At 42.8% G+C, this 25,423-nt stretch overlaps 1 protein-coding gene across 2 annotated transcripts in view; it reads right to left on the bottom strand.

Annotated features, from left to right (window-relative positions):
• ERCC2 (ERCC excision repair 2, TFIIH core complex helicase subunit) overlaps nucleotides 1-25,423 on the bottom strand; it is a 1,411,027-nt gene that overhangs the window by 967,783 nt on the left and 417,821 nt on the right. The window contains exon 4 of one of the 2 annotated variants that reach the window (XM_078660894.1): nucleotides 15,236-15,298. The exons of the other annotated variant lie outside the window; for it this stretch is intronic. Coding sequence (XP_078517020.1) covers nucleotides 15,236-15,298 — 63 coding nt within the window. The remainder of the gene's footprint in view (nucleotides 1-15,235; nucleotides 15,299-25,423) is intronic. 2 annotated transcript variants of the gene reach the window in all.

Here is a 25,423-nt window from a genome sequence, read left to right as displayed (position 1 = left end):
ACCACATTACCCAGCGTCCCTTGCCAGACCGGGACGCCGCCTCCTCACGCCTGCTGCTTCCGCCCAGAGGTGCTTAAACATCAGCAGCACCTCCGGGGGAGCGGGAGCCTGTGCTCGATTTGGGGGCATTTGAAGCAAGATACCACTCACCACTGACGCTGGGGGCTCCACCACCAGCTACCCCCGCCGCCGTAGAGTATTCCGGCCGCCTAGTGGGGACGAGCCTTGCCCTGCGGGACCACATTACCCAGCGTCCCTTGCCAGACCAGGACGCCGCCTCCTCACGCCTGCTGCTTCCGCCCGGAGGCGCTTAAACATCAGCAGCACCTCCCGCGTCGCGGGACGCGCGCGGGCGACGCCGGGTTGAGCCCGGGCAGAAGGCGGGCCATCTGTGGCCATCAGGGGTCAGCAGTGGTCGGGTCGGGCCACCCCCCTTGGCTCCAAGATGGGAAAGCGTAAACTAAACTCCAGAGAAGGGGAAGGTAAGAAGGCCAAGGTGCCTCGAAAATCGGAGTCGATCATTTCCTATTTAACTTCTGCCGTAGGGGCTTTAAATGATCAAATTGCAAATATAGAAAAGGAATTGGGACTTGATTTACTCACAGACGCTGTACCCACTCTGAATGCAGAAATGTCTCCAGGTACTGCACCCTCCATCCCTCTAGAGCCAGACATCATTGTAGTTAATCCGCTCCAGGGTGCCCAGGATAACCCGGTCTCTGTGGACACTTCTCAAACATCTAGCTCGAGGATGACAAGGTCATGCGATGACAATACAAAAATGACTAAGATAGATACCTAAAGGAACAAATCCCCAAACCAGACCAAAGGGGGTGTGGCTAATACATCGAACCTTGGGCTACCAAAAAATGTTTCAGAGTTGATGGAGGAACTAATTGAATCCCATTTGGAGCCTCTACTTGTAAACATTGGCAAGGACATTGTGGACTCCCTGAACCTTTGTGTCGCAAATATTGTCAAGAAATGCAAAAATATCGACAATTTTCTGAAGGACCTAAGGGCCCACATGATAGGTCGCATTGATGGTAATGCCTTATGTGTAAATCAAGCTAGGGTGTCCAGTCAGGATATAGATATAGAGACCCCCTCGGGTGAGGATTTGCAGACTAATTTAGGAAGCCCCAAAAAACAAGCAAAGAGGTTAGATTCTACCCCGGGGGTTCAACGCCACCCCTTACCCAATTAGGTTACGCATGCAAGGTCCCTAGCCAAAGATCGACACACCCCTGATCTCCGCACCTCAAAATTACCCAGATTACACCTTCCCCCACAAGCTGCCCCTCTAGTGGTGGTTCTGTCTGGAATTCCAGCTTTAAAAAATGGCGCTGTGGAAAATGAAGGTGATCTTCTAGACAGAACCAAAAGGTGGTGCTCACAGTTCAGTAGTGGGAGCATTGATATTGCTACGAGTATCATCGCGGCTAGAAGGGTTGAGTGGGTGGGGAAACGGAAAAAGACCATTCCAGGAGATTGTGTGGTTGTAAATTTCAGTAGAGCAAACATTGGGGACACTTTGCTGTGGGACGGCTCTGAGCTTGATGGACAAGGCATCAGGCCACTTCCTCTGGGTTATTTGTATCCACCTCCCTTCCCACAACCCATAGCAGGTTGGCATACAGCTCCTCTGACTTTTGGTTCTACACTGAATGCTAACAATACCAAAAGCTATTCGTATCAATTACAACAGGCATCCCTGAGGGCAGCAAAAACAGGCACGACCAACATGGGTGGTATAGGAGTTAAATCGGACATAACACTAACAAATAGATTTTCTGTCCTATCTAGTCTAGACTCAAACGATTGACAACTACCCATTGATAATGATAACACGTCTAGTATTGCCCAGATTAACCAACCGCAATCCCCTTCCTTGCTCAAAATATTTAGCTGGAATGTGGCTGGGTTGGGTAAGAAAGTTAAGGATGATAGATGGTTACAATACGTGAAACAACATGAGATCATAGCCCTACAAGAGACCTGGGCCATAAGCGATCTTTTTTACTTAGACGGTTACTGTAGCTTCCAAGTTAAGGCTACCCCCGGTTTGGGAGGGAGACCAAAAGGTGGTCTATGTATCTTAACCTCACTTAGACTCCCAGGTTCATTTACAGATTTGTGAACTCTTTCAGGTAATCTACAAGGACTAGAATGGAGTCGTCCTAAATACCCAAAGATTCTAATTTTGAATTTTTATAATGCGCCAGAGAAGGATACACAACACACACACCTGTCTAAACTGGCCTCTTTCTTAGAATATTACAAGTCAACACAAAAAGCTTTATTCAACATAATCCTAATGGTAGATTTTAATATACACCCTTGTGCCTGGGACTGTGTGGCCAAACTAAACATAGGTCCACCTGGCTCAATCTCTACTCACTTCGAACACTCGCCTCAGGGTGAGTTGTTGGAAGAACTCCTTGCAAATATTAATTTATATGAAGTGGAGGGGAGGAAAGGGCTCCGACCTTTGTAGGTAGAGAGGCGCAGACTGTAATCGATTATATTTTCGTCTCCCCCGGCATAGTCCAGGTGTGTTCCTACATTGAGGTCGCAACTTCAGTCTTCAGCGACCACAACCCCCTGATTCTGTCCCTATACAAGGGGGAGGACGCAGTCAATCAAAGGGATAATGAGGAATGTAATTCTGATAAACTTATTGCTAAAGATCAGGGGAGGAGGCTGAACTGGGACAAGGTGGTCCCAGACACTTTTATGCAGGAACTAGAGAACAAAGTAAAAGAAGATATGGCACTATGCCTAGACAATCAGGTGGATAGGAAAGTGGTTTTAAATTCTTTCACTAGTATCTGTGTTCAAGTTAAACTTCAACTGAAGCGTAATAAGAAGGGGGATGGTCCAGACCAACCGAGGTGGTTTGATGAGACGTGCTCAAAAGCCCATAAAGAACTTATTCATGCATTAAAACAAAATCCAAGAAATCGGGAGCTGGTGGCTGTACTCAGGAAAAACTACAAATTAGCCACGGCTAACCGTAAAAAAATGCATAAAAACTGAGGCATGGGAAAACCTCATGTCGATTGATGTACTCAGAGATAGCTCTAAATTCTGGGCTTTAATTAACCACCCTTACTTTTCCGATACAAATAATATGGTTCTGGACTCCGTGATCCCTGACGAGATATGGGTCGCACACTTCAGCAAAATATACAATAGTGCAGAGGATTATATTTTAACAGTGAACCCCACAGAAAATGGAGCAGCCCCTCCTTTATGTTTCAAGGAATTGGAGGTACAAAGGGCCATCGTAGAGATGACAAAAAATAAGGCTTTGGGCCCTGATGGTGTGCCCGCAGACCTTTATAGGACCCCCTTGGAATTTTGGACTAAGACACTTACAAATGTATTCAACTCCACAATTACTTCGGGGGTTCCCTTCGTCCTGGGCCACATCATCTATAATACCCGTCTTTAAAAAAGGCTGAAGAAATGACCCTGCCTGTTACAGGCCGATCTCTCTGATTAACTCTGCTGTTAAAATCTTGGGCAGAGTCATTCTGCAGAGACTCGGTGAACATCTGGAAGAGAGGAAGGTCCTTTCTGAATTACAATACGGGTTTAGGGCCAAAAGGGGCACTCTAGATCAATGCCTAAACCTCCATATGCTAATTAGTAAATACACCTTGGCTAAGGAGGGTCAATTATATATGGCCTTCATGGATTTATCGTCGGCTTTCGACTAGGTCAATCGGTCCAAACTTTGGGCGATTTTAATTAATATAGGGATAGAGCCGCCTTTGGTGAATTACTTAGCGGCACTGCATCAAGATCTGCGTGCCTCTATTAGAACCAATAGAGAGGGTGGTACCACTAGCTTTTTTAGATCAAAACGAGGAGTAAGGCAGGGGTGCATTTTGGCACCCCTCCTATTCACCTTATATATAAATTCCCTCGAATCAACCTTGAAGGGGTCCTCATCCGACATTCCCCGCGTGGGGGAGTACACAGTTCCGGTACTCCTCTACGCGGATGACGCAGTATTGCTGGCCCGTACTTGGGTGGGGCTACAGAAACTCCTGAACGACTTTGGGGTATTTATTTCCTCCTTGGATCTACAGGTTAATAATAAAAAAATCGCATGTAATGGTTGTAGGGAAACGTTTAAAAAGTGTAAAGGCAAAAAAGTTTTTATGCAACGGCGAAGAAATTGCCAAGGTCCCTGTTTTTACCTATTTGGGTGTTTTGTTCGACGAAAGGGGCACTTTGAAGCCACAATTAAATGCTAAAGGCCTAGCTGTCACCAGATCAACTTCTGCTCTACTAAGTTTTGCAAAACGGCTAGGATCGCGCCCAGTAGAAGCACTGCTGACAGTTTACAAGTCAAATAGCCTTTCAATAGCTAGGTATGGTGCCTCCTTATGGGGTTATCTACCACAAGTCAAACTCCAGGTGGTAGAAAATAAGTTCCTTAGATCCTTGTTAGTGGTCCCCCAATCAACCCCAGTTCTCTGAGTTCACACAGAGCTGGGCCTTGGCTTCTTCAGTGACCAATTACAGCTAGCACCTCTGATCTGTTGGGCCAAGACCTGGCTGAAATCAGAAATTAGTTTAAACCATTCTATTCTCACAGACTGTTTGGCACCGGATAAAGTCAACAAAATCCCATGGTTGGCCTACATTAAAAATATGTTTTGCAAACTGGGCAGGCCAGAACTATACTTCGCCCCGAGCACCATCAAGAGAGGTGATGTATTATGGATTAAGAATAATTTCTTGGGATGTAGGGAGATGGAACGGGAGGAAGTAGAGCTCCAAAAACCGGGAGTAAGAGCTAATTACATACTTCAGACTACCCCGAAATTGGAACCCTACCTGATTATTGTGACTCGGCCCTTCCATCGTAATCTCCTTGTGAGATTTAGACTTAATATCATTCAATATTCCCTGGGGAATTATCCAGTATGGGGAAAGTCAGATCCATCTATTCCCTGTAGCTGTGATAATTTCTCTGAAAAGACCCTGATGCACTTTATTATGTTTTGTGGCCATTATGAGGAATGTAGGAAACAGTTTTTATTACCTATTCTGAGAGAAGCAGGGTTTATACAAGTCCGTCCCGCTCTCCGTTACCTACAGCTCCTAAGTAGCATCAGAGTAATATTTCGGGTCGCAAGTTTTTTGGTTGCTGCTATGCGTATTAAGTCTAAACAAATGAAGTTAAATGTTTCTTGATATGTGATCACAATTACTGACCATTAGTTGTACCGATGAATTTCACTATCCCATGTAATTATATGAAAATTGTTTTCTCAAATGCTTTTTAAACCAAATTGTTTATATGAATCGTTTTTAACATATGAATTGCTATTTGTATATTTGTGATGGAATCTCTTTTATGATTTTAATTAATCGAATAAAGCTTGTATTGACTTGACTTGACTTGATAGTCTCTTGACACAACCGTTGCAGCATCTTGAATCACGCCTGTTTGTGAAGCATACAGACGGTTATCTTCCGATCGTGTGCGTGGAGGAATTGTTATTTTAATAATAACTTTAATAACTTTAGTTTCTTCTAGTAAGGTGAACGATTGAGGGATTTTAGGATCCATTTCACCTGCCTCAAAGAAGTTCATTTGGCCTAGTGGTCTCGAATTGTGAGTTTGATCACAAAAGAACTGGGATCCTTCTCCACTTTTAAAATTTTGTGTGGCTCCTGAAGAAGGCGTTCCTTAAACGCCGAAACGCGCGTCGATTACATTAATTGCCACTTTTTTTATATTAATTGTGTGTGTTTTAATTGATTCCTTTACATTTTTCTTATTTAAGAACAATGGTTCTATTTTCACTGTGTATTTATTTATGTATGTATTGTGTTTAATAAGATTTATGACCTTATACGGATTTTAATATAATTGTTTATTAAAATATAAAGAATATGTTTTTATAATAGAGTGTGTACTTTAATGTTCTTCCTTGCATACTTGTTCCCTATGCTGTTGTTGTGATTGCCTAGGAATTGATACACATACTCACGATGCGGGACACACATGCCCGTCGGAGCCTGGAAGAAGCTGGGCCCCCGCTAACTCTGTTGTCAAACCGGATCAACTACAACTGAGCCATTCTAGATAACGGAGAAACGGAAAATCAATCTTGTGGAACATGGAGGTGAGCTCATTAACACTCTCGACTCTTTCCTCCTAAGGGCGTCAGATGCTTTGGAAAAGGAGATTGAGATTAGTGAGCGTAGGCTTCCCATAGGGGAGACCAGAACTTTAACTCTACCTACAAACTCTCTGAATCATGGGATTCAACCTGCGTCTGCCACTGACTTTCTACCTGTCGAACCAACTGGTTCTAGACCTAGAAGCTTGATTAATACAATCTCATCTGGTAGAGTTATTCACTCCCCTACCGAACCTCCTACTAAAAAGAAAAAAAAGAGGAGGGAAATCGAGCAAAACCGAACATGTACATACGGGTTTCACTGTGGTTACTTCACCAGACCATGAGGCGATATTCGACAGAGTTGAACAGACGATTGCCCAATTCCTGCAACCTCTCATTGAGAGATTAACCAAAATAGAAGCCTACATACCCTCACTCACCATAATAGGGGAGAGAACCTCAGGGAGAGATCCTACCTCACAGGATCCCCTCCCAATCCCGCCTAACGAGCTAACATCTCTTCAGAGAACTGGTTTAACCAAGCCTCATGAGCACCAGGCACAAGAGAGAGATGGCGATGGAGCTTTCACAAGAAGCAACAGACTTTACAACTCCAACTCAAAGCCCCTGTTTGGGAATCCCCCAAGACAAACACAGCTGCCATACGTGCTTACATCCTGCCCTCTGCTGCCCTCCTTCCACAAGCATATTCCACACAGGAGAGTTTATCGGTGGAAGGCCTGAAAGCTTCAAATTTATCTAACCCAGCCTCGAGGCTGGAGGGCCGCTGTAATCAGCAGACAATAAATTGGGAAGAAGAATTAGGACGCAATTCCCACATGAGATTGGACCTCCAGCCAGCTGCCTGCCCTACGTGATAATCCTGCCCAATACCCCAGAGCTAAAACGTACATAATCTGAGACAACTGAACAACTAATGCTTAAAGGTAGCCATTGCATATATAAGCACACATATAGGTGGTTGGGATTTTCTACCAGTATTATCATGGCGAGAAGGGTGGGTTGGGTGGGCAATTCTGAGAAGACGTTTAGCGGGGACATGGTAGTGGTTAATTTTGAGTCTCAATTTATGGCACAGAACTTTTAAACCCTTTACCCAATTGCTCAACGCCGGACACACAAATGTTTGCACTGCGATTATGCTTCTTTTAAAGACCAGAAGCCCAGTATCCGAGGGGACAGGGTATAGTAGACACCACTAGCCTCCCCATTGTGTGACCCACCAGCCCTATCAGCGGCAAGCAACTAATGCCCTACTATGCAGAAATCAATTAACTACACTGACAGGCCTCGAAGCACGTGATTGACAGACAACCAATGGGATGAATCCTAACACATCACCTAGTCGTGTCATAGCTGGGCCTGAGGACCTTCTGCAAAAATATTGTAGTCAATGATCAGAAAAAAATAATTACTTGGAATATAGCAGGGCTAGACATTAAACAGAGCAACCCAGAATGAGTTAAGCATATAACTGGCTATGATTTAATGTGTCTCTAAGAGACATGGGAAATCGGTCCCACCCATTTAGATGGTTACCACTCTTTCCATACTCCTGCCCTTCCCTTGAGATCAGGCCGAGCGAGAGGGGGCATTCAGACAGTGGTGAAAAAACACTCTAAGAATTAAAATCCTGGCCCCTCATAACAACTCTCCTTATTATAATATTCTGCTGCTTAAAGGTCCAGGGGCGACACTATTCTTTTAATTAATTATTATGACAACAATTTTATGGGTGAAATGTCAAAGGTTGTTGTTTCACTTGAGGAAAAAAATCAATGTACTCTTCAGCGATCTAAATAAGACCCTTAGTATCGTATGGCTGGGGGATTTTAATGCGCATTGCTGTGGCTTTTTAACTAAACCGTTTATGTGGCTTAACCAACGTGGATGGAGAGCCTAGCCCACTTTATTTTAACACCCATGGCAACACGCTTAATAGACTCCTCACTATAAAGGATCTAGAAATCCTGAATTCTATTGACACGAGCACAGGTATGCTAGACAAAACTTTTGGTACTAACGTTCAGGGCTCAACCATTGATTATCTGGTAGTTTCAGTGCCTCCAGAATTTCCTTTCATGACATTAAAGGAAACTTTTCAAACTTTAGCAACCTCGACGCTATATCTTGTCAAAGGGTCTGGGAAGGCATACAGGCCCAGCAGATGAGGTATCCAAAATCCCACATAACAAGAAGAAATGGGATTGTACTTAAGTGGGGCAAGATTAATTAGAAGAAAAATCTCCCTTTGGTTGTCGAAATAAAAATAAAAATGATATTATGACTTGCCTGGTTATGAATACTGACCCAGGTTGGTGACTGCCTTTGAGAGAATTTTGGATGATGTAAACAATAATCTAATAAAACAAGTCCTCTGCTCCTAGGTGGTTTGATCAAGCATGTACCAAAGCGTTACACAAAGCCCGGGGGGGGGGCCAGCCAGCCAACATGGCAGATGTGATCTGTTAGAGCTCCGTCCTTAGACCCCTAATTCTCCTGTATATTCTCCTTCAGAGGTGTCTTTCGTGCCCATGCCGCGAGGAGTAGGTATGGGGGCGCGGTGAGGAGCCCGTGGAGCCCAGCAGATTGTAGATTGCAGCCGCGGCAGCCAGAGGTTGCAGGTGGACTGAGGCAGCGCGGCCCTGCAGTGGAACGGCGCGAAAAGTATCCCGGGGTCCAGCGACCATTGAAGAGGCCTGCGCTGTTGCTGGAGCGCTGCTGTGAGGCACCAGGCATTGCTTTGGGCCCGGGCGCCCTGTGAACTTAGTGGAGCGGTGCCCCCTGGAGGATCGGTGGGCTCTGGGGCCCAGTGCTGCTGGGAGTCGCTGCTGGGAGACGAGGATCGGAGTGCGCCTGGAGAGGTTGGCGGGCAATGGGATGTGGCTGAGTGCCCCGGGCGAGGCCTACACCCGTGGCCTGGGCGGGCTGCGGCGCTTGGTGTGGGGGGGATCTGAGGACCTGACCCTAAGGGCGAGACAGCGCTGATGGAGGACACAGCAGCCCCCGAGGCCTTGTGTCCCCTCTGGGGCCTGAGGCCTGTGGAGACACTGGAGAGGAGTAGGTGCAGTTTACTGATGAGGAGGCATAAGTAAGGGGGCCCCTGGAGAAGGCGAAGGGGGTGCACTCTCCCTGAGCTACGCGGTGAAGTCAGGCTGTCGCCTAAGACACCCCCAGAGTTGACACTGGCCATCCAGTGGCACGACCCCTGCTCGTGACGGCCCCGACACATATAGGAAGTTTCCCCGCTGCTGCTGGCGCCACCACTGGACTAATGAAGCGACTTCTCCCCTAGTTTCCGAGAGGAGGCCTGGCACTGGGCGGCTGGTGGCTGACAACAAGCGTGGATGCCTACTGCGCAACAGCTGGTAATGGGCAGACTCAGGGACAAGTCCCAACATAAGCAGAAGGCGGCTGACGGTCCTGGCTCCTCACATGGACATCAGAGTGATAGCATGGAGCCAACGGCAGTCCTCGCAGCTAAGATGGACTCTGTGCTAGCGGCGGTGGAGCGCATCGGCACTACTCTGGACCAAACTAAAGTGTCACTGGAGGCCCGGATCGATAAGGTCACGTCTGACTTTACTCTTCTGCATGCTGACCATCACAAGCTGTCGGAGTCAGTTACTGCGCAACATCAGTCGCTCCAAGAACTGCAGCCTGTGGTGCAAACTCATGCTTCAGCGCTCCAAGATATCATAGACAGCATCCATGTGCTGGAGGATCGCATTGAGGATGCGGAAGGGCGCTCCCGGCGCAATAATGTTTGAATAGTCAGCCTCCCGGAGGGCGAGGAAGGGAAGGACCCGGAGCGGTATGCTGAGAACTGGTTGCAGGAACTCCTACCCACAATGATGTTGTCCCCGCACTTTGTGGTCGAAAGAGCGCACAGAGTGCCAGCACAGAAGTCCCGCCCGGAGCTCGGCCTCGTCCGTTCCTCTTCAAGCTCCTCAATTACTGCGATCAGGATGTGGTGCTTCACGAAACCAGAAAGCTGGGTGATCTTACACGGGGGAACAGCCGTGTGATGTTCTTTCCAGATTACACGGCAGCAGTACAAATTAGGAGGAGCACGTACATGGCTGTGAAGAGACAACTGAGGGAACTAGAGCTACCATACTCTTTGTTGTTCCCATCTCGCCTTCGCGTGATCTCGAAGGAGGGTGCCCGCTTCTTTGATGCCCCATCGGACGTCTTGGACTGGCTGGAAGGGACGGGACAGTGGAAAGGGGCACGAGCAGCAGGCCTGGAGGAGGGTGGGTGGCAGGAGCAGCGTTCGAGGAGGCGCAGAAGGAGAGAGGCTCGCCGAGGCACGGGTCCTGGCCCAGTTGCACCCAGTCCGGAGAAGATGCGACTGGAAAGACAGGAAGCACTCGAAGCGGTTGCTACCTTGGGAGCGGTAAACGGTGTTGCCCGCTTGGACTCCCAGCCACACAGTGACCTGGAAATAAGTGGCACGTTATCCCCATCCACGGTGCTTTCTGAAGACATGAACATGCCAGTGGTTACACCCCAAACAGCTGACCAGCTTATGTGACTGAGCAGTGGGCTATGGCGGTCACACAGGGGTCCCTGTCTCTGAATACGCTATTTTTTGTATCCTTCTAGAAATATTGATGTGCGCACTGTTGCAATGTGTCCTCTGCCAAGTGCGTTCGCGCTGCTATGCGATGGTGTACAGTTAAACACATGTGGGTGTGTCTGCCGGCCCGCAGTTGGAGGGCGCAAAGCACTTAATCAATTCATGGGCTCCTATGCTATCCTGCTCATTTACCTACCCTAGATTCCCCAAGCACCTCATGAACGCCCGGGAGGTCTGAGATAGGGGCGTAACATATTTTGGTTGTTGGCAACACACTCACCCAGACAGCCACTGCGCTGGACTAACACTTTCTTTAAGTGGTGGATCTTGTTGAGGTTTGGACGTATGCCCCATTGGGGACTCGCCCTTTTAGTTATACCGTTTGTAATTGTTCTCATGTTTCAGATGCGGCACACTGATATCCCCTTCCCTGATGGTGCCCGTAGGCCTCCTCTGAGGCCCCGTGCGGGTGCGACGCGTCCAGACAGATGACGCACACTAACATACTAACCTGGAACATCCGTGGTATGCACACCCCGTCACGCCATTACTCGGTCTTCTCCTATCTGCAGCGACATGGGGTGGCGATTGCCCTCCTTCAGGAGACACCCATGAGTCAGATAGAGCTCGACAAGCTCCGCAGGTTTTGGAGGGGGCAAATTTATGGCACGACTTTTCGGCGCATGCACGCGGCACACTGATATGGGTGAGGGCGGGTGTCCCCTTCATTTGTAAAGACGTAAAGGTGGACCAGGAGGGAAGGTACTGCCTAGTGCGGGGGCGGTTGAAAGGTCAGGAAGTCCTGTTAGGATCCCTTTATGCCCCGAACACGGACCAACCCTCCTTCCTAGTGAGCTTGAATCAGTTCCTTCACCCATATGCTGGACTTCCCTGGTTGCTTGGAGGGGACTTCAATATGGTGCTGGACGTACACCTGGACCGCTCTTTCCCTCCCCTCCGCGCTGCAGTGGTGACGTCCACCTTCTCCCACACAACCCCTCACATACCCATTTGCAGACCCATACAGTACTCACACAACCAATCACTCATCCATAGAGCCACTCATACATCTACTCACTCATACAGCCACTCGCACATCCACTAACTCACCCATACAGCCACACATGCCCCCACTCACTCACCAATACAGCCACTCACACATCCAGTCATACAGGTACTCACACACCCATACAGCAGGGATCGAAACATCGGATGAGCTATTTTTAGGCATATGTTGCCCTTTTTGGGAAGTTAAAAATCCTCTAACTTTTGGGAAGACAAACTGAAAGCAGAGCAAATGTGACAAGATAACAAGATTTAAAGACCTCTTTATTGCTCGCAAAGTGAAAGAGCAAAAAAAAATGCCATTAAATCTTGTTATCGTGTCACATTTGCTGGCTTTCGCAGAGGTCAAAAGTCAGCTTATCTTACTACATTTATTTTTCTTTCTGTGATTAAGTTGGATGATTTTTGTAGAGTGAACTGTGTGACAAATGAACTGTGCAAAGCATGTTAAATGAAAGGCTGTAAGATGTCAGGCTTTTTTCTAACACTACACTGAAATAGCTAAGTGAACTGATCGAACATTTCAAATATATTTCACTAGTTATGAAGACCCATTTTTGTAATTCTGTGGTAAAATAAATATGTATAGGATCAAAACAAATTAGAACACTTTACTTGGTGATGTGCAAATGGTAAGTATTTTTGATGAAACCCAATTTCCTAAAAATGTTTATGCGCTATTATCAGTAAAACTACATGTTAGTGGGAAAGTTTGGTGGCCATTTCAATGGAAAATATGCTATCTGTAAATGACAATGCACTACCACATCATGCTTTGGTAATATATTCATGAAAGGTGAGTTTTTAAACATGTACTGGGAATTATTACTGCTCCTGCCCAGATGACAATGCTATTAGTGAAATAAGAGGCAAGTCAGGAATCATTTGTACCCTATATATGGGCTTGACTCTTGTTATACATGGAGCAAACATTTAGTCTAGTAAATATTTTTTTTGTACGGCAGAAACAGCGAACTTGCATATTTGAAGGTGCTCTCTTATGTAATAATAAAGAAAAAGGCGGCTTCATGAAACAAAATATTTGCTGATGATCACACAATTTGAGACCAGTTCAGGGGTCAAGTATAATACAGTTAGGTCGAGTAGAGTATGAAAGTTACAAGACCTGCAGGTCTAATAACATTCTTACGATTTTTCGAGCACTGTACAGATACTTACACATTCACTCACACAGCCACTCACTCACCCATACAGCCACTCACTCACTGATACAGCCACTCAACCCTCCACTCACACAGTGATACACACAGTCACACAGCCACTCAGATGAGATATGTTAAAAATAGCATGACTAATTACTAATACAGAAAGAATAATAATTTAACATGCTGTAGTTTAGTATGTATCTTTAAGTCTCAGAAATGTTTTTGAAACACAAGCTCACTGGATGATGTTTACAGTGATATCACTGACCATGTCCTGAGTGATGTAATATGTGAGGTCATAAGTTATAGTTCGCTCAGGTACAAAACCATAGACCAAAACCATAGACATTCCTTGCTGGAAGCCGATGCATTGCTACAACTTTTCCAAAGCATCCTGTCTCTTTAGAAAGACATAAGCATTTGATGTACCATCTAGTGGCCAAAACTGTCTTGCTCAAGTAAACTCTTGCAAGAGGTCTTTTTCAAGTTAATTATATGTAGGACATTATACCTACCATCTGCTGTTCCAAAGCTCCGAGAGGCAACAGGTTTAACCTGCGCTTTAGCTACTTTAGAATTAAATCGTTTTTTATTGGCTGTAACATACAGAGCGTTAGCAGCTACAACCCTGTGGGGGGCCGGCGAAGTAGCAAACATGCCAAAGAGGGCACAGTACCTGGTCCAACCAACAATCATACCTTGCTTTAGCTCCTTTAAAGGGAGATGTGTGCATGAATTATGCCAATTATTACAGGTCAGGTCAGCCACTTTTGCCCTTAATGTTCATGTGGTTAAGCCTAAATCATAGAAATGGCCGTTCTAATATTGCAGACATATAACAAACATATTATTGATTCTGTATCTCGGTGGGACACAGCAAGAAGAATGCTATCATGCTTGTCTGGGTGGAAGACAGTGTAAACAAGGTCATCCAATCTGCAAACAGACGATTTTAAGCCCTTCAACCCGTAGCAAAGGAAATAAGCATTGACATGTGGAGATTTTGAAAGGTATTTAAATGCTACTTTTCCCTTGACATCATTGAATATCCGTAGAATAAATCCATCTTCAAAGCTCCTGCTGATGTCACTATAAAGCCATTAAAGTTCATTCCTGTAGTCACTCAGTGCCAGTACCACATTTAGATTGCTGCTAATGGTGAAAGCTCTGCAATGCAGACCTTAAATAATCAATTACTTTAGGCTCATAGACTAATCTGCGTTAAAAATGTAAAAACCCACCTATTTTCTTCGGTGCATCACACTTAATGTAACATCTCTCACCAGAACGTCATGCAGCACATGAACCCAGAATTCCCCACCAAGCATCGCAACACTCATCATACAATTTTAGTGAAAATGTGTGCACATTAAGTTACAAGCAAAGTGTAGGGAGTAGAACTGTATACAACATGGCTCATAAAAACATATCTACCTACTGTTCAAGCACAGGTCAGGAATATAGAATGCCTAGGAATACCTCAACAAATGTCTTGGAATACCTACAAAAATTAATGTCTCCTCAACACCTTAACCTATTTTATTTCAAATTGCAGTTATGTGTGGCCAATAGAATAGCAGGTATTTATCAGCATCAAAAGGCTGTAAGTTTATTCTTGTGTCTCCAGGATTTAAACTCATGTCCATCAGATCACTGCTGCAAGCTCTCTGGGATGATCGCTAACTACGTTTTCTCTAAGAAATTACAATTCTAATGTTTATACACACAAGAGAACTAACCAAACACATTTCTGTGTTCAGGCCTAAAGGTTGGTACATGCAGTGATACATCACATACTGCTGGCTCACCACTGCTAAAAAGTATCGTCAAAAAGCAGTACCAAAGCCACACTGCATTGTCAAATGGAGAAAGACCTTTTTGGCGTTGCCAATGCTTATTTCAAGAATGCCACCCACAGATCTTAAAATGAAAGTGGAAGATAATCTATATACTTCTATTGATAACTTTAAAACTAAATTGAGTTAAAAAATTAGATTTACTGTATTTAACACTGCCGTCACTTCAATTCTAGTCAAGATCTATGGGATCAGCACTTGTAGCTTATGCCAAGTGTTTATGACTGTCAATGCGCTCATTTCCGCCCGTTCAGTCTATTGCAACACCATATACCCGGGTCTATCTGAGACTTCTGTTCACAGTCAGTAATGTAATATGCCCTCTGCCAAGGATGCTTTTTATCTCCATCATCTAGCACAATTAATCACCATCTTCCTGTCAGATTACTTTACCTTCTCAATCTCTGGGACTGTGCGGGAGCAGTAGAGAAGCTTTGTCACTTCGAGAGGGTATGCCTGAGGAGCAGTAAAAAAAATACAAAAACAACAATAACTGACACTTGTCAAATTTCATAGCAGACAAACCAATTACAAATGCATTGGAAAGCTCTAAAGAGGGCTCTTCAAATGAGCAAGGAGCATATGGAAGACCATTGCAGAAATGTCCTGCTGGTCAATTTAAGATCTGGTCTAAATATAGTACTAGATGTGTTGACAGCCTCATGCTTTCTATAATAAAATATCATACAGAAATACATATATAGGAGCTCCCAAACTTTTTCTCCATTGGTATGTTAAAATGCCACTCAAACGATGCTTTCTCCCCCATAGCACAAAGTATAAGTCAAAATCCCACCCGCTTCAATCACTGGATGCTTTCTCTGAATATATATATATTCACTGAAAAAAACCATAGGTTTCAGATAAGTTATAGTTAGGAATTAGCATTTAAAAAACCTTAGGAATTCACTGAATAAACCATAGGTTTCAGGGGTGTTATAGTTAGCTGGACATTTCACTCGTATAAAACCATTAAAATTCCCCCATTATAGTTAGTTGTACTAACTATAACTCACGCGCTCGCAATCCACTGCTGATGATGTCACATATTACATCATTCATGATATGGTCAGCGACATCACTGATGATATCTCAAATTACATCACTGATGACATCATCCATGTGGCAAACTAATACACCTCATCATACAGTAGCATAACCTTTCAACACTCATAATAAAATTTGAAGTAACATATTTGAAACCATTGACACACCAGTACAAGTTTCTAAAAACCCACTCAGTAATTCCTACATCTACACACATCTAAACACTTACCTATAGATTCACTCATACATGCTGAGAAAGATCAATAGAACACTATTAAATATACTTATACACCTACATCAACATTACACACCAGCACATATCCTACGCCTTTATGCAGATATCCTACTCACTTATGCAAACAATTGATCATACTTATATTTACTAAGCTATTCACTTACACAAACACCACTTTATTTATTCATATAGATAGTAATACATACTTAGTGTGTTATAAAATCAGTATTACAAGTATACAGTTATCCATACATCAATCATACAATCACTGAGTATTATGTATACTTATTTATATACAATAACTGTCACATACACTGCCTTTTATATTTCTAGTTTTTAATCTTTCTATTTTTAGATGTTATTTTTAAAATTACATTACACTTTTTTAATATTTTTTTACATAAAAATATTTGTTTCATTATTTTATATTGTTTATAATATACTTAAATTATTTTTATTAATTTTTTCTTTTTTTTTGCAGTTGCACACCCTACTAACACCCGGCTCATTTGCTGCGCGAAACGTGTCCGCCATTTTAGGGTCGCTGTCTAGGATCCGCGAAGGGTGTGCGACGGCTACAACTTTTCCCACGCGGTTGTTATGCGACTCGTGCGCGACGCCTTGCGCATACGCGAGATGTACATATAATGCGACGTGACGGACGTGAGATAGCGCGTTACGTCATATGCATATCAGATGCGGTGTGTGAGCGACTTCCGCGATTTTTTCAATGTTGAAAAACGTATTTATATATATTTAATATAAATATTAAGACAAGAGTTTATCTGAGGTTATTATTTTGATAATTTTCTTTAACTTTCTTAAAAAGTACATCACTGTTATCCTATGGGTGGAAATTCACTTAGCAGGTAAATAGTGTTATCGTTACCTTTTCTTACTCAGTGGTGGATCCTGGATACAGCACTGCTGCTTCTCCTCTAAACAGTTGAAAGAATGCAAATTACCAAAGACGCGCAGAAGCCCACGTCTTTTTTTAAAAAAAATATCGCTACAATGTGCGGATCATACACGCACCCCGTGATTTATCTCAAAAAAGAAAAAAATAGGGGCGCTGGGAGACGGATTGTGGGACTCCCTGAGGAGACCTAGAGGATCAGGGTGTGTCTACCCTCCCCCTTTTCACGTTTTAAACACACATTTCACACGCTTCTTCAGCCTCCCTTGTACCAAGACATAAAACTGCTGCCAACATGTTTCTAGTTTCGAATGTTGACAACCACTTCACAGCCAATTAGCCTTCAGCGCATGATCCGAAGGGTGCGCTTATGGTACGATGACAAGAAGCGGAGTATACGTATTACATTTGTTTATGGTAGGTGGCCCCCCTCCCGTGCCCAATTCCAGGCACCGGCATCCCCAGCCCCCGTGGCATGGCTAATTATATATTATATTTTATGGAGGAGGGCTGCAAAGCCCCCCTCCTGAAGCTACTTCAAGACCACGTGGACATCCGAACTCCATCTATGTATGTACCCCGTAGGAGTTGCCTTCACTTTGCGCATGCATGTTTGTTGTAGTGCATCCGTGGTAATGTTACACATGCGCACAATACGTCCCACCGTCTGGCTATGTACCCCTAACGTATTTCATTTTATTTGCGCATGCTCAATTACAGCATGCCCAATTCACAGCTCTCATACCCAGTGACATCATGCTCAACCAATCATCCTTCTGCAAAGCATTTATAAGCTGCCAACCTTCTGGAACTTTTCCTATTCCGCAGTCACAGCCATTGAGAGTGTTCGTATCCACTTCTTCGTAGGTGAGCACTTTTTTTAAGAGTATTAATCTGAACAATCTTTAAATACCGCATAAATGCAAATTTATGTTCGATTTGACAATGTTGTTTTTAAGCACGCTTTCCTGCTTTTTATATCGTTAAAGTTGACTTCGTAACTTTTGTTTATGTGCTAATCACTTAATCCTGGTGCGTTTGTTTAATTTGCCAAGCACCACGTGGCTGTTCCTACAGCAGTGTGCTGCGTGCTGTTCAACTTAATGCAATGTAGTTTTTTTTGTGTAAATTGTGCGTCACGTGCCCCATGCATTGCAAAAGTAATGTTTTCGGCAATAGTGTATTTTAGCACGATTTCCAGCTCTTATACCTCAAATATTATGCCTTAGTCAGCAATTTTTCTGGGCAAATCAGTTAATTCTGCCGCCTTTCATTATTTAAGTAGTACGCCAAGTGCTGCTTCCTCCCCATACACTGTACATGTAATCGATTGGTCAATGTTGTATTTTAGCACGATCTCCATTTTTTTTAATAACCTTAAACTTCATTTGCCCCCTGTTCTATCTCATAATACAGATATCTCAACCATGAGACGTACTGGTCGCCACAAGCTGTCCTGCCCATACACTATACCACGTGGTGGTGAACAACTCGACACACCAGATCCACTGACTGCTCTTCATATGTTATCAGCCGAAAATTGCAATGGATCTAATGGAGTTATCAGGTTTGTCTTCAACATTTCATGATCGAAAACCATTCTGAGCTAAGCATTTGTGTATTTTTCATGTGTTTGCAGACGGATAACTGTGTTATTGTCATGTTTTACTAGAATTCGTAGGCATTCTGAAATCAACCAAACGCAAAAAAAAGCATGTCCTCCCGATTTTATTGCCCAAATATGTGATTTAAAAATGTATGAGTTATAATTTTTCTTGCTTCTATATATTTTTATAAAATATAAATCTGCATTGTGATAGTCTTATAGACGTTTCTTTCTGAAACCCATTTCTCATTTAAATGCTCGTTACACGTTTTCAGCCTGTACAAAGTAAAAATGCTGTTTTTAATTATTTTTTTTGAAAACTTGTCTTTTAATTTTCCTACCTATTTATTTCTGAATTTCTAGATCATGGAAGTCCAAAAAGGGTTCTATCAGATCAAGCCCAGGAGTTTGTGAATGAAGTGAGTGACCAATCTCGGCCTAACATTTGTATAATGCAATACTATTTCCTATTTTGCTGTCCAAATATAACCTCTGATGATTACTTTTCATCCCCAATCCTATTGAGAACAATTGTTTTTATGAACATTAAAATTAAGCTTGGACATATGTACAACATATACATTTTTAACTCTTTTTTCAGTTACCACAATGTTACATAAGTCAGCAGCAAGTTACCAACATTGAAGAAAGTATATCCTCCTGTTCCAGTTCATTTCACCGATGTTTCAAATATGGCATGAACTTGTTGTATGAAGCCAGAGAGATTCACAAATTTTTAATGGACAACTTTAAGGTAAATACTCACAATACGACTACTCGACGAAGTTAAAAAGTAACGGATATAAGTACTTGAGGGGTTTTCGGTGGCAGATAATCTCCAATTAACACTTGTACGGATGGGTCTGATACAGGGTAAATCTCTGTATAACTAAAGGATGATTAGGTATTAGGATGGCATACTGAGCTCCCAACCTTCTTACTTTTTTTCTTAAAGGGTTCCAAATTGGGGATGGATATTAGGCTGTGCAGTAGAGGTTGATGGTGTTGCTCCACTGGTACTTGGGCCTCCTCGTGAAGCAGGAGGAGCCTCTCTCAATCTCCTTAACTCTTCCCTTGCAAAGTTGACCGTATTCTTAGTCTACAAGTGCTTCCGCATACGTGCAGTTCCACACCAGTCCTCTTTATTGGGGTCTCCTCTTGAAAGCAGTCTTGCATATGCGGCAAGTAACTTTTCTTGCATTCACCTTTTTTAAGACTTGTGAAAATTAATTTCAAAACATTCAATAAATACGGTGTCACTATGCATTGTGTCAAATACTTTATTAAAAATATGCAGAAAATGTTCCCTTTCATTGTTGTTAAGGTCTTTACAAGAGAATTTGAAAGGAGAAACTAGGAGATGAATAACAGAGGTAGGTCGTTATATCTCAAACTGCAAAAATTGATAAAAAGGGTGGACCAAAGTCCGCATAAAAAATATAAATATTCGCAAGTGTTACTATGACTTGTAATGTTTGACCTCATTTAGTCACATCAATCTAATTTTAAACACTATTTTTCTTTTTTGTTTTGCAGATTGACTACAATACTTCTTTTGTAGTCCATATTATATGTTGTTTATTATATTGTTTTGTTAGTTCTAGTTATTTATTGTATTGTTATCTTTTAGTTATAATTCCAGTTATTGTTTTAATAAAAGTTAATTAAAAAAGTATACGTCCGTTTTTTTTGTGGGGTAGCAGTTATCAATAGAAATGATATTTATAATTTGAAGTATAATTCTGAGGCTAACTCATTAGCAACATAGTGTGGTGAACTTTTAACCTCTGTGCTCACGTATTTGTTCCATGAACTGTTACTATGGTAACAGGCAGAAAGCCGTTTGGGGGTAGGGTTAAAAGTTACTGGCTGTACAAAAAACGTTATATTTACCCAACATCTTCTACATCACAGAAAAGAAAGCAAAGTAAAACAAAACACTGCGTACCAGATTTACAACCCCCTTGCACAAACGTTCGCGTCCAATCCTCCCCCTACAACATTACAAGTATGTGGGCTTCAACGACCCCCCTCAAGCCCCGTGAACCACCACCCCCTGAAATTTGTGTATTACGGGAGGCAAACTGCGTGGCCTATCTTTATATTTATTCACATGCCACCTTGCGTGATGCACCACTAGGATGCAGGAGGCCTTCAGCCCCAGGGGCCGCAGCGTCAACCTGATCGAGAGCTGAAAGATCGGAATCAGAGCCTGAATATCCCTAACCCGCTGTTCGGAGGGAAAAACCAGAATCTGCGCTGAGTCCAGAACCGCTCCGATGAAGATGAGCTTCTGAGAGGGGCACAGGTGCGACTTCGGCACGTTGATGGACAACCCCGGCAGGTGCAAGAGGTCGACCGTACTCTGGAGGTGGGAGACGACTGTCAGGGGCGAGCCCGCCTTCAACAACCAGTCGTCGAGACAGGGGAAGACTAGAACACCTGATCTGCGCAGATAGGTGAATAAACATGTGAATAAATCTTTCTACTTTTCTACGAGACTATAGAATATTGTCCATATACCACAACAATCTGCGTTTCAATATGCATGGCTTCTATAGGAGAGATGGTGTACATTTTACAGATGAAGGAAACCGAGTCTTCCTCATGAACTTTAGACTCTGCATCGGTACGTACTTGTAATTACTAAAACCTCTCAATAAACACAAGGGATCTTTGTAAAACCACCCAACATCTATGCACATAAGCTTGATATATATCTCAAAAATACATGCTTCGTTTTTTTCAGCGACCAAATACGCGGATCCTACACGCATCTCGCAACTTTTTTTGTCAAAAAATGTTCGTACTTTTTTTTGCCCATGTCACCCCCTGAGCAGGCCTAGGGGGTCAGGGTGTGTCTAACCTGCCCCTGTTCACGTTTTGCCAACATATTTCACAGACTTCTTCACCCTCGCATCTAATGAGGCGCAAAATGGCTGACAACCGTTCCTGGTTTCGAATGTTTACAACCGCTTGACAGCCAATTAAAATTCAGTGGGTGATCGGAACGGGGCGCTTATCCTACGAGGCTAATCCTTGCACAATCCGCAGATCCTCGGCGCCCATAGATATATAAATGACTTTAACCATAATTTTCAAAGAAACTACAGAACAGATTGACACCAGATATGCCAAAGGCACAAGTCGGAACTGAGGACTACCTCTCTGCCAAATTTGGTGTAATTCCGTTCAGCCGTTCGAGCTGTAGCCGTGGCTAAAGGTTCTATGAGAAATTGCATGGGGAAAACGTGTTTTGGGACCCCCCTTTTTTCTCGGCCCCCGCTTCACCAATCACCCCCAAATTTTCAGGGAAGGAGCGGAACTGAGCTGAAGAAGATTTATCAATCGACGCCAAAGTTATTGGCAATAGAATGTTGCGGTTTTCCGATGGATAATAGGTCCTAACTATAACTACCTACTGGCGACTGCCAGTAGGATATATGGATATATGGATATATATATATATATATATATATATATATATATATATATATATCAGCGCAAACTCCAAAAACAGCCACTACTGGTTCCTGTGAGAATCAGAACCCTCCGGGCAATAAGGAGACGGACCACGAACTGGATACACAGCTGTTTAATGTGCAGGGGGTTGAAAATAGCGAGGGCAAGACGCGTTTCGGGCTGCCAGAGCCCTTGTTCACATGCATAGATTCAACGTCTTTTTTTCTTTTTTATAATGCAGTGGTAGCCCGCCATTTCTCTTTCAGGTCACATGGTCATAGACATAAACAAAATAGTTTGTATATACTTAATTTACGATGTACCGGCATAATCACAATATAAAAATAATAAATTATTTTTAACATTGATTAATTACATCCATATATTTTTAAATATAAAAATTACATCAATTAATTTTAATTTTCCTGGATAAATCCATAAAACACTGGCTGTCATGTAAGATCACGCAATGAATATCAAGTCATTGTAACCATATATAGTGTCCATTCCTTAATGATTTGGGATAAATCCCTGTGCAGATTTTAACTAATGCCTATACAAGCAATAGTAATTATCCAATAAGGCTGGAAACTGTGGGATAAATCCCCGTGCAAATCTTAGCAAAAGGCCTGTGCAAATATAGCAATTGTGCAAAATTACGCAATTTATATGGAACATGTAAAACAATGCCAGTTTCTTCTATTTGTAACCATTATCAGAGTTTGTAAAGAATATCGCAACCTTTAAATGAAAGATAAACGGGACAAGTGGTGAAAGTGCACAATCTAATATAATATAACATTGAATCACAGTCTGCAAATCATATAGATTGTTAAAGTGCATAAATGCAAAAAATGGAGGAAGATTAAACCAGAAACAAAAAAGGAGGGATACAAAGTACTGAGAGTGTATGATGATAAAAAGCCTGTGTATATGGTGCCTATATGTATATCAGGACATAAGGGGATTTTAAATATATCTCCGTTTTCTTAGTCCTAGTAAAAACCATACAAAAAAGCATATTAATACCAGTGTAAATGTATCATCATATTAAAAGAGATATAGAAAAGGACACCACATGTATAAACGAGTGTTAAAACCAGTTCTCACATCTATGGTACATCAATAAATACCTAAAACCCAGTGAAAAAATATATATATTTATATACATATATACAAAGAAGAAGCAGAGCAATGTATGGAAAAGTGGCTGACAAGGAACTTGAACAGCCACTTTAATTTCATATATGAACATAGTATTTTTCACCAGATGATACTTGGAAACCAAATGGCCACCCTAGATCACAGGGAACATGACATATCTAGGGGGTAGTGAGGCGCTAATAAGAAGCCCAAATTGTTTATAAATAATAGTTGCAGATGGCAGATTTTTAGATCGAGTGATTATAAAAAGTGACGTAGATCCTCAGTATTATTAAGGCCATTCGGCCATTTGCTATCGAATTCAAGGATCAAGCTCGACTCTAATCGCCTCAACTTAAGCTCCCTGTTGCCACCTCTTCTAGATTTTGGGATAGAAGCTATCACATAATAAGAAAGACAATTAAGGTCCTTATCATGTGTGCTCTCAAAATGGCGAGCCACCGGATATGCCTGGTCGCTATGAATGATAGCTCTGATATGCTGCAATATCCTGACGTGCACCTGCTGTTTTGTGCTGCCTATATAATTTAGGCCGCAGGTGCACGTCAGGACATATACAGCATATTCAGTTTTACAAGTGTGGCTACCCTTAATTGGAATATCAACAGCAGAGAATGGCGTTTTATAATGGGTCTTGTTAATCCCAAATTTACACGCCCGACAGGAAGTACATTTTCGAAAACCTGCTGCTATTAACCAATTGGGCTTTTGTTGCAATTCAGGGCTACTTTGATCAAGAATTGCACCCATATTTTGTGCCCGTCTGAAAGTGACCAGGGGTTTGTCAGGTAGTATACATCCCAAAATAGTATCTGTTTGAATGGTAGGCCAGTGTTTGTTTATGATTTGTCTGATTTTATTTTGCTGGCTACTGTAGTCTGTGATGAACCTAGGGCATACTGTGTCATCAGTTTCAGTTTCATTAATAGACATACTATTTTTGTTAACCAGCAAACTTGTTCTAGACAATTTCTCAGCCTTAACTAGGGCCTGGTTAAAAATCTGGTCAGAATAGCCACGCGCCCTCATCCGGACTCTTAATTCTTCAGTGCATCCTTTGAAATCCTCAGCAGTACTACAGATTCTTTTTAACCTGAGGATTTCTCCATAAGGTATGCTGTGGATCGTATGCTTTGGATGTAGGCTTGAGGCGTGAAGTGTGGTATTGCCCGCCGTGGCTTTTCTGTGTAAAGTAGTCTGGATGCGATTGTTGTCATCTACATATATCTTGACATCTAAAAATTCAGCTTGCCTGGCACTAATGTTGGAAGTGAATCTTAGATTAAAGGGATTGTTATTAATCTCAGTTAAAAATAGACATGCTTCTTCCTCATCCCCTTGCCAAACAATGAATATGTCATCGATATATCTGAGATATTTTACAATCTTCTCTCGCATCCAAGTCTGGTGTAAGACCCTGAGGACCTGCTCCTCCCACCAGCCCACGTGTAAACACGCGTAGCTGGGGGAGAAACAGGCCCCCATAGCCACACCCCTTAATTGTTTCCAGATTTCTTTTCCAAATGTAAAAAAGTTGTTATTTAAACACCAATCAATTAAACTTAATATCACCTTGTTATGTCCATACATTTCAACAGGTCGTTGGCCAAGATAATAAGATATTGCGTTGAGGCCATCCGTATGAGAGATACTGGTGTATAATTGCTCAACATCAAGGGTAATGAGCAACATGTCATTCTGCCATTCCAGATCCTCTATTTTGACTAAAAAGTCAGTAGTGTCACGAACAAAACTCGGAAGTTGTTGAACCCAGTCCTGTAAGAAGAAGTCTATATACTGCCCCACATTTTCTCCACAGCTGTTGATAGCGGAGATAATGGGCCTTCCAGGGATCGGATTTGTTCCTTTATGGACCTTTGGAATTAGATACAAGGACGGCAGTACGGGATGTTCATTGTACATAAATTTAAATTCATCCGCAGAGATGAGGCCTTCTCTGCGATATTTGAGAAGCAGTTTGTGCAAAATTTCATTGGCTTTCAAGTACTCTTTGTTGTTTGATTTTGTATAACAAACAGGGTCTTGCAATTGCCTTAATGCCTCCATAGAGTATTCAGATTTTGGCCATATAACAATGCTACCCCCTTTATCTGCAGTTTTTATTACGATATTGGGGTTGTCTTTTAACTT

This window comes from Lissotriton helveticus, chromosome 9 (genome assembly GCF_964261635.1).
Source record: "Lissotriton helveticus chromosome 9, aLisHel1.1, whole genome shotgun sequence".
NCBI lineage: Eukaryota > Metazoa > Chordata > Amphibia > Caudata > Salamandridae > Lissotriton > Lissotriton helveticus.
Note: the sequence above shows the minus strand (reverse complement) of the source record. Positions and strands in the feature narration are given on the sequence as shown.